Source organism: Lepus europaeus, chromosome 8 (genome assembly GCF_033115175.1).
Source record: "Lepus europaeus isolate LE1 chromosome 8, mLepTim1.pri, whole genome shotgun sequence".
Classification (NCBI taxonomy): domain Eukaryota; kingdom Metazoa; phylum Chordata; class Mammalia; order Lagomorpha; family Leporidae; genus Lepus; species Lepus europaeus.
This window is the reverse complement of record NC_084834.1, coordinates 67,581,283-67,591,751: the sequence shown is the minus strand read 5'-3', so window position 1 is coordinate 67,591,751 and position 10,469 is coordinate 67,581,283. Positions and strand designations below refer to the sequence as shown.

Sequence of the window (10,469 nt, the reverse complement as noted above, 5' to 3'; positions counted from 1 at the left end):
GATCAAAGTCGGCAAGCTCAGGGAGGCTTCTATGGCCTGGGGTGATTAACTGACGCCATAAACAAGAGTGTCAGTTTGTTAAGTCAACAACAGGAGTCACTGTGCACTTACTCCCCATGTAGGATCTCTGTCCTTAATGTGTAGTTCAATGTGAATTAATGATATGACTAGTGCTCAAACAGTATTTGGCACTTTTCGTTCTGTGTGGGGGCAAACTGATGAAATCTTAATATATACTAAATTGATCTTCTGTATATAAAAATAATTGAAAATGAATCTTGATGTGAATGGAATGGGAGAGGGAGCGAGAGATGGGAGGGTTGCGGGTGGGAGGGAAGTTATGGGGGGGGGAAGCCATTGTAATCCATAAACTGTACTTTGGAAATTTATATTTATTAAATAAAAGTTAAGAAAAAAAAAAACAGTGGCAATAAAAAAAAAAAAAGAAAAGAAAGAAAAGAAAATGTGATTCTTTTAGAGAGGAGCTCTCAGGTTAAAGGGCCGGGCTGCGCCTCCCTGGGTCTTAATGCCCGCTGTAACCTTGGGGTATGGCAAGCAGGGTCCGGGGAAAGTCACCTCAAGGCCATGGCGGTGTTTGACTGTAACAAGGATGAGCTAGAGGTTGGTTTAGACTTTCTGGGAGAAGAGGTTTGGCAGTAAAACAACAGATTTCTTTCCCTGGTGAGGAACTCAGTAGTCTATATTGGAATGCAGTATTTAAAAAAAAAAAAATCGTAGTCAAGGCAATCACCATTTTTCTTTTCAAGGTATTTGTAATTTGATAGTTCTAGTGACGTTTCTCTGTATTTTTCCCAGCACTGTGCAGGATCCATAAATAAAGACTGCAGTACATTTTACCAGAGCTATAAATATCTGGTTGCATTAGTATCCCAGCAGTTTTTGGATGGATTGAGAGCAATGACGTAAACGTTAGGAATAGAAGCATACTTTGTATAAGGACTAGCAAGATTCTGGTTTGGTGTTTTGTGTTTGTGAGGAGCTGCCTGAGCTTGGAGTACAGTGGCCCGCATTGGGGTGCAGCAGGTTAAGTCCCTGCCTGCCTTGGCAGCATCTGCTTTGCTTCTGATCCAGCTCCCTGCCCATGTGCCTGGGAAAGCGTTAGAAGATGGCCAAGTCATTGGGTCCTTGCCACCCATGTGGGAGACCCTTCTGGACTCCTGGCTCTTGCAGCCATTTGGGGAGTGAACAAGCAAGTGGACGATTTCTCTGTGATTCTGCCTTTCAAACAAATAAATCTTTAAAAATGCAGTACCGAGTTCCTAAGGATTACATCCTCCTTATCGAGGGCTCACTCTTGGCCAGGCATCTCATCTACCAGACCTCTCACATTCAGAGCCCAGCTTGACCAGGATGTATGTAGCCTTTGGGCCAGTTAAAAACAGAAAGATGTCCCTTCCTGTGAACTGATGTAGCACAACCAGGGGCTGGGTTAGTGAAGAGCTGGCAGACTTAGTGTCAACTCAGACCCTTAGCCAGGTTGCCTGCAGTTGGCTTGAACTCCTGCTACAGTGGAGGAGTGTGCCCAGTGGAGTTGAAGTCAGGTGACAGTATTCAAACTAAGGCTCACACATTGCAGATTTTTTGTGCTGTATAGCACACTGCAACCTATTCAGAAAAGGGAACACAGGATCATTTCCCTAGCTTTCTGGAATATTGATGTTTTCATCTGTATACAGTGTGGCTGTTCGGCTTGAATATCTCAGATCTCACTCACCCTCAACACCAGAATCCTTAAACAGGCTAGATTCTTTCAAGTCTTCTTCCAGAGAAACCCCTGGCTCTGGAATAAGTCTTCGAAGAATGGGCGGAATGTAGGAAGGTAACCTGGTGCTTGCATTCAGTTAAGACCCAAAGAATCCTTCCCTTTTCTCTGTGTATTTATTCTTTTGTGGTCACATCTCGTTTCTTACATCTTAGTAGCATCCTCTGCTCTGAACACTCATATTTAGTCTTCTATGTCTCATCTTGCTCTAGGGGTTAAATTCTCTAATGCCAGTCTCTCTGGATGATGAAATATGCTTTTTCTCTCAAACAGATCTTGGTTTTCACTCTGTATTCCCATGGTAATCACCACCAGCTTTCACTTCCTCTTCATATTCAATCATTATATATTTGTTGTTCAGCTGCAGGAATCCCAAAAGTTCTTCTCTCCTCTTAATTTCTGCTGTCAAATATCAAGTTTTGGCATTAACCACAGACCAACTGTACAATTTGCAGGACTTGGTGAAAAAATTTAAATGCAGGACTCCTTATTCAAAAAGTAAGAATTTCAAGATGATGACAGCATTAGTGCAAGTGCAGAGCCCTTCCCAGTGCAAGGCCTGTGCCACTGCAAACAGTGCATGCCCTGACCCGTCTTGTAACTTCTTCCAGATGACTCACAGGCACCCTTTCATCCCACAAGTTAGCACAAAATGTTCAAAGTGTGTTCTTTGCGGGGCACTTTCATCAACAAAGACTTTCTGCTTGGAGAGGTGTACCATTAGACAAGTTTCATCAGGGAGAGACTTCCAAGTGATACTTGTGGGTAGGATGTAAGCTTACTTGGTGTACTGGAGAAAATGAACCAGAACCCACTTAGATGAGGTGCAGGGCTTTAGACCATCAGGACAAAGTCAGGTGTGTGGTTGGTTTCTCTTAATTTCTTCTAAACCTGTAGTTGATTTTCTGCTTTGTGTACAGACTACACATCTACACTGGATTCCTATAGGTACCACAAATACAAAAGGTCCCTCATTGACTAAATTTGTTTCTATTCCTCTGTTCTATTTCTTTAGTCATTCACAATGCCACTCACCGCATTATCCAAGAAGAAACCTAGGAATCACTCTAGACAGAAATCATTTCCCCCTGGTACCCCATCATCTATTTTGTCCCCAGATGTCACTGAGGAGTATTTCACTCCTTAATGTATCTAAAATCAGTGCCATCTCTTCCCCTGCTTTTGTTTCTGCCTCCACCATTTTCACTGGGATTACTCGAAGAGTCTCTTAACTGTCTTCCCTATTCCAAGTCATTTCCCTCTAAAGTATTTTCCTCACTGCCTTCAATTTCAAATTTCCAGAACCTGTGAGTGTTGCCAACTCTTGGTGCACCTAGGGCTCTAGTCACATGGCTCTGTTTCCTTGTGTAGTTGGCTCCTACCACTGCAGGACCTTTGCATTTGCATTTGCCTCGAAAGTTCTTCCATATTACCTATGGATGCCCCCCCCCTACACTATGGGCTGCTTTCCAGATCTGTCTTGAGTTTTCTTTAGCATTGGACCTGGCAAAATATAGCTTCATAACTTATTTTCCTGTCTGCCTCAGAAATAGTGAGTTCTGAGGCCAGGGTTAAATATGATGGCCAACCCGCACATCTGATGAGTTGTGTCCCCTGAGCACTCTCCGGGAAGGCCATGTGAACACAAAGCAGCAGCAGTGGCAGGGGACCAGCAGCAGCACCCAGTGCTCAGCCTCTGCAGTACAAGATACACTTGGAGACTGTGGTCCAAACTCGTGGCTGTGGAAGTTACTGATGGAACAATCCTAAGGTGGACTCTGTGCGTTATTCCCAGATGTGTAGACTCCAATTTTTTGGAGATTCTGTGACCTGCATATTTTTGAGCAAATATTTTTTCATTAAACCAATTAGATTTGCTTCTGTTGTCTACAATGAGGAGTTCTGAGGTAGACCTCTGAGCTGGGAAAATCCTGGGGTCAGGTTAGGCCACTGCTGCTGTTCTGGGCTGCTGCCATATGGAGTCACTTTGGAGAGCTTGCTGTTGACCCTTCAGACCCTGATCCTGGTCTACTCTATGTTGGAGCCTCCAGGCTTCAGGTACTATGCAGACTGACTTAATCCTTCAAGGTGCCATCACATCACTAGATTAGTTGAGGGTGCCTACATCCTATAGCTCTTTAGTACCTTTCTTTGTTTATTTCACACAAACATCTTGTAAGTTGCTATTTTGCTCTTGCTCTGTTAAACCAGGACAAGGTGGATTTAAAACATGTCCACGGTCTGCGCCACTAGGCTCAATAGGCTAATCCTCCACCTGTGGCGCCGGCACACCGGGTTCCAGTCCCGATCAGGCGCTGGATTCCGTTCTGGTTGCTCCTCTTCCAGTCCAGCTCTCTGCTGTGGCTCGGGAGTGCAGTGGAGGATGGCCCAAGTGCTTGGGCCCTGCACCCGCATGGGAGACCAGGAGAAGCACCTGGCTCCTGGCTTCAGATCAGCGCGGTGTGCTGGCCACAGCGCGCCGGCCGCAGCGGCCTTTGGAGGGTGAAGCAATGGAAAAAGGAAGACCTTTCTCTCTGTCTCTCTCTCTCTCTCACTGTCCACTCTGCCTGTCAAAAAAAAAAAAAAAAAGTCCACAAAACTTCTGACATTCTGGCCATTAAGAGATTCTCTTGAACCTGGGCAGGGCTTTGTGAAGGAAAGTGATGCTAAATGGCTTCCAAGGCAAGGACAGAATAGTCTATACAGATTCTGAAGTTTCTCTTGGGACACCCATCAGCTGCTGTGTAACAGGCTCCAGTGCCCTGGGTCTGCCATTCACAATCAGTATAGACACCACATAGAGGGTGTTTGAGGAGTCCCAGGCTCCTTAAGTCTCTCAGCCCAGACACCAGACATGTGAGTGAAGAAGCTTCCAAGATAATTCTGCTTCAGCCCATCTGACAGCAGCTGCGTGAGAAACCAGAAAGGCAACTGCTCATCTGAGCCCAGTCAATCCCCAGGTTCACAACCAGAGTTACTGAAGCCACTATTAGGGGGTTACTTCTTACACATCAGTTTTACTTGTGATAACTGCAAAAGTAGTTTAAAACCTAGGCAGTAGGGGAAGGTAGAATGAAGAGTTATTGCTTAATGGATACAAAACAGAAGAGCAGAGTGGGCTGACCTGACTTCAGGGTTCTCACAGTTTGTTTATTTATTTTTAAGATTTATTTATTAATTTGCAAGTCAGAGTTACAGGGAGAGGAGAGGTGCAGAGAAAGAGAGAGAGAGAGATGTCTTCCATCTGCTGGTTCACTCCCCAATTGGCTGCAACGGCCGGAGCTGCTCCTATCCGAAGCCAGGAGCCAGGAGCTTCTTCCGAGTCTCCATGTGGGTGCAAGGGCCCAAGGATCTGGGCTATCTTCTACTGCTTTCCCAGGCCACAGCAGAGAGCTGGATCAGAAGTGGGACAGCTGGGTCTTGAACCGGCGCCCATATGGGATGCCAGCACGTCAGGCCAGGGCGCTAACCTGCTGCGCCACAATGCCGGCCCCGAGTTCTCACCGTTTGTAGAGTCTGCCTCAGGACTCCTCATTGCAGACAACAGAAGCCAATATAACTGGTTTATTGAAAGCCAAAAAATTGGAGTCCATGAATTTGGGAATAATGTACAAAGACCACAGTACGAGTGTTCCAACAGAAACTTCGACAGCCACTGGCTTGGACCCCAGCTTCTACGCGCAGCTCCATGTGAGCATCCCAGTTTGGAAACATGAAAAATGTCAGAGATGGATGATAGTGATGGTTGTACAACAATTTGAATGTACATAATGCCACTGAACTATGCACTAGAAGTGGTTAAAATGATAACTTTCATATTATGTATATTTCACCACAATTTTAAAAAATGGAAAAAAATCTGAGCATCACCTGATTTTGGAAAGCTATATAAAAATAAGGATTTCTATTATTAAAACAATGAGGCTCTATCCAATTGGACCCCAATGCCATACAAAAGGTAATATTCATGTAAAGAATATACTTCCACCTTCAGGATGATAGCTGTAGTTTAAAAAACAATAATAAAAGCAGGTAGTGTTATTCATTAAGCACCTTCTATGAAACAAGTACTGGGTTTGCAGCTAGAAGAAAGATAAGGTCTCACCTCATATGTTTTATATTATAGTTGACAGAGAGCAGTATGGAAAAGAAGTGGACAAATCAATTAAAAGAGAATAGGTTGGAGGATAGTAAGTGATAAACTGAGATTAAAGTAGAATGATGTGATGGAAACTGGATGCCTTCTGTACCTGTAAGTTGATGGCTGTGCCCTTTACTGAGGTGAGGAGGAGCAGGTTTAGGGAGGAGCACTTGTGAGTTGTGGGTTGGGCATTTCTTCTGAAATGCTACTAGATATCGACATGGAGATGTCAAGTCTTCAGTGACATGCAGCGGTCTGGATCCACTTCTAGGAAAGGTCAAAGCTGAACATAAGGATTTGAGTGTCACTGGACTATGAGTGAGATTTAAAACTGAGTCCGGATAAGATCAGCAGGGAAAGTGTCAAATGAAAGAAGAAACAAGAAGGAAGTGGCTGGGGGAGTGATACCCTGAAGGGCTTAATGCTGCTGAGATAAGAACAGTTTAGTGACTGTGAGGTTTGACACAATGGAAGTCAAGCTTTGTTTGGTATGTATCTCAGGAGAAATTTAGAGGTAGGGTCAAGGAGAACTTTTGAAGGGAGGGTACAAAGACAAATTTTTTTTTTTTTTTTTGGACAGGCAGAGTGGATATTGAGAGAGAGAGAGAGAGAGAGACAGAGAGAAAGGTCTTCCTTTTTGCTGTTGGTTCACCCTCCAATGGCCGCTGCGGCCGGCACATCTCTCTGATCTGAAGCCAGGAGCCAGGTGCTTCTCCTGGTCTCCCATGCGGGTGCAGGGCCCAAGCACTTGGGCCATCCTCCACTGCCTTCCCGGGCCATAGCAGAGAGCTGGCCTGGAAGAGGGGCAACCGGGATAGAATCCGGCGCCCTAACCAGGACTAGAACCCGGTGTGCTGGCGCCGCAAGGCGGAGGATTAGCCTGTTAAGCCATGGCGCCGGCCAACAAATTTTTTTTTTTTTAAGATTTATTTATTTGAAAGGAAGGGTTACAGAGAGAGGGAGAGATCGAAAGAAATCTTCCATCTGCTGATTCGCTTCCCAAATGGCTGTAATGGACAGGGCTGGCCAGGCCAAAGCCAAGAGCTTCATCTGGGTCTCCCACGTAGGTATAGGGGCCAACCCACTTGGGCCATCTACAGCTGCTTTCCCAGGCACATTAGTAGGGAGCTAGATGGGAAGTGGAGCAGCTGAGAATATAACTGGCACCCATATGGGACCCCAGCATTGCACGTGGCACCTTAACTTGTTACAGAAAAGCCCAAAAGACACATTTGCTAAGATTTTAATATGTAAAGAAGCAGAGAGGGGAGGACATTAAGCCTAGTAGTTAAGATGTCAGTTAAGATGCCCATGAGGGCCGGCACTGTGGCATAGTAGGCTAAGTCTCCACCTACAGCACCACCGTCCCATATGGGCGCCGGTTTGTGTCCCAGCTGCTCCTCTTCCAATCCAGCTTTTTGCTATGGCCTAAGAAAGCAGAAGATGGCCCAAGTTCTTGGACCCCTACACCCTTGTGGGAGACCTGGAAGAAGCTCCTGGCTCCTGGTTTTGGATCAGATCAGCTCCAGCCGTTGTGGCCATCTGGGGAGGGAACCACTGGATAAAATACCTTTCTCTCTGTTTCTCCCTCACTCTGCCTATAACTCTACCTCTTGAATAAATAAAATCTTAAAAAAAAAAAGATACCCATGAGCCACATCAGAGTAGCTAGGTCTGATTCCCAGCACTAGATCCTGATTCTGGCTCCCTGCTAATGCAACCCCGGCAGGCAGTGGTGACGGCTCATGCAATTGGGTTCCTGACACCCATGTCAGGGAGCTGTACTGAGTTCCTGACTCCAGGCTCAGTCCCCAGCTGCTAAGGAATCTGGAGAGAGAACCAGCAGACAAGAACTCTCTCTCTGCTTCTCAAGCTCCCTGTCTCTCTCTCTCTGTTTCTCAAATAGTTTTTAAAAGTGTTGAATTCTGATTGAGAATCATATTATGTCAGAATTAAATAGAACCAGAGTAAATGCTTTAAAGGATACTTTTTAAAAAAAAATTATTTATTTATTTATTTGACAGGTAGAGTTACAGACAGTGAGAGAGACAGAGAGAAAGGTCTTCCCTCCGTTGGTCCCAAAAGGCCCCAAATGGTCCCAAAACTCCCCAAATGGCTGCAACGGTCAGAGCTATGCTGATCCGAAGCCAGAAGCCAGGTGCCTCCTCCCGGTCTCCCATTCGGGTACAGGGGCCCAAGTACCTGGGCCATCCTCCACTGCCTTCCCAGGCAACAGCAGAGAGCTGGACTGGAAGAGGAGCAACTGGGACCAGAACTGGTGCCCATATGGGAAGCCAGTGCCACAGGCAGAGGATTAACCTAGTGCGCCATGGTGCCAGCCCCAAAAGGACACTTTTCTTAAAAAGACAAAAGCAGCAGAGAAATATAACAAGGGTTATGAAACTAGGGTAGGAGTTGTGGTATTGTGGGTTAAACTGCACACATCCCATACTGGAGCACTAGTTTGACTCCTGGATCCCCTGCTTCTGATACAGCTTCCTGTTAAGGCACCTGGAAAGGCAGGAGATAATGGCTCAGGTACCTGGGTCCCTGTCACCCAAATCTGAGATTTAGACAGAGTTCCATGCTCTGGGTTTTGGTCTAGTCCAGCCCTTGCTGTTGTGGGCATTTAGATAGTGAACCAAAAGATGAAGATCTCTTTCTCTTTCTGTCACTCTGCTTTCAAATAAATAAATCGTTTTTTAAATTTTCTTTTTTAAAATATTATTTATTTGAAAGGCAGAGTTACAGAGAAGCAGAGGCAGAGACAGAGAGAAAGCGAGGTCTTCCATCTGCTGGTTCATTCCCAGATCACTGCAAAGGCTAGAGTTGCACCAATCCAAAGTCAGGAGTCAGGAGCCAGGAGCTTCTTCCAGATCTCCCAAGTGGTTGCAGGGGCCCAAGGACTTGGGCCATCTTCTGCTGCTTACCCAGGCCATAGCAGAGAGCTGGATTGGAAGTGGAACAACCAGGACTTGAACCAGCACCCATATGGGATGCCGGCACTGCAGGAGGTGGCTTTATCTGCTATGCTACAGTGCCAGCCCCAATAAATAAATCTTAAAAAAAAGAACCCCCCCCCAAAAAAAAAAAAAAAAACACACACAGGCTGTGAGGCCAGTTATTACTGTGTGACAGGCACTATAACAAGCATTTTATATAGGTACACAGTTTCTTTTTCACGCATTTCCAGTTCTCACTGGGTCAAGCTTAGGGGGTGGTAGACTTGGGGTTTAAACCCAGGGTTAGGTAAATCCAATGCCATTCAACTAGCTGAATGTTTTATACAGTCAATACACCACTCTTACATAAAGAGAGAAATCAAACATATGCTTGATCAAAATATTTATTTGAAAACTGTACAGTAAAACTCCAACACAGCATGAACACTATAAAGATATTTTAAAATATCCGATAAGATTTGCTTCAATTTTTCCCCTACAGAAGCACTGATTATACAGCTTACTTTCAATTAAAATGGAACTCCTGAGAGATAAAGGGCAAAAAAGGAAGATCACAATCTTATATATTATACCTAGAAATAAGAGACCTTCCCACATGATAACTAATCCAGTCAAAATAATTAGCCACTTTGGTATAAACACCTGGGAACTCTGGTTTTCCACAGTTTTCACCCCAACTCACAATGCCCCAAACGTAGGTCACATTGTTGATATCCTTACAGACTAAGGGGCCTCCAGAGTCTCCTTTACAGGCATCGATGGAACCATCATTTGTACCTGAAAAAAAGGGAAAGAGAAAATCACATATTTCCTTCCCTTTTCCAAGGCCACCACGGTGACTGCCTGCTTACGCCACTGGTGCATGCGATGACTTTCTTTCTTACACTTTCCTGAGAGGAAATAACATGAGTAAGGTTGTCCCTTCTTACAGGCCCTTTCTGTACCTGCAGGGTTGCAAAGATTAGGAAATACTCTGTAAGTATTCTATTCATTCCTTCAGTTTAGCATATTTTTCCTGTGTGAGTATGCTGGGATGAGACTGCAGCCTGAACACAGCATTCTAAGCAAACTGGGAAAATAACAGGAATACTTGGTGTTTATTAAGTGTTTACATACATCAATCATTCACTGTTTTCATTTATTTATTTATTGTTAAAGATTTATTTTATTTATTTGAAAGGTAGAGTTACAGAAAGAGAGGGAGAGAAAGAGAGGTCTTCCATCTGCTGGTTCATCCCCCAAATGTCCACAACAGTCAGAGCTGGGCCAAGCTGAAGCCAGGAGCCTCTTCTGGGTCCTGCTGCGTGGGTGAAGCGCCCAAGCACTTAGGCCACTGCTTTCCCAGGCACTGCTTTCCCAGGCACATTAGCAGGGAGGTGGAAGTAGAGCAGCAGGGACTCCAACCAACCAGCACCTATATCAGATGCCAGTGCTGAGTTGGTGGCTTAACCCCTACATCACAGGCTGGCCCTGGCACTTTCTTTTTGCTCTTATGACTTTCTAAGATTTTTAAACCATTGTATCTAATAATTCAATAGAATATCATTAACTCTGCCTTTTCAGTAGTACACTATTTATATAT

At 44.9% G+C, this 10,469-nt stretch overlaps 1 protein-coding gene across 2 annotated transcripts in view; it reads right to left on the bottom strand.

Moving 5' to 3' along the window:
* Positions 1–9,252: 9,252 nt before the first annotated feature.
* The window catches only part of CFI (complement factor I), a 45,521-nt gene continuing 44,304 nt past the window's right edge, over positions 9,253–10,469 (bottom strand). For both annotated transcript variants that reach the window (XM_062199745.1, XM_062199746.1), the window contains one exon: positions 9,253–9,664. In XM_062199745.1, the coding sequence (XP_062055729.1) occupies positions 9,447–9,664 (218 nt within the window). In that variant the 3' untranslated portion in view covers positions 9,253–9,446. The remainder of the gene's footprint in view (positions 9,665–10,469) is intronic.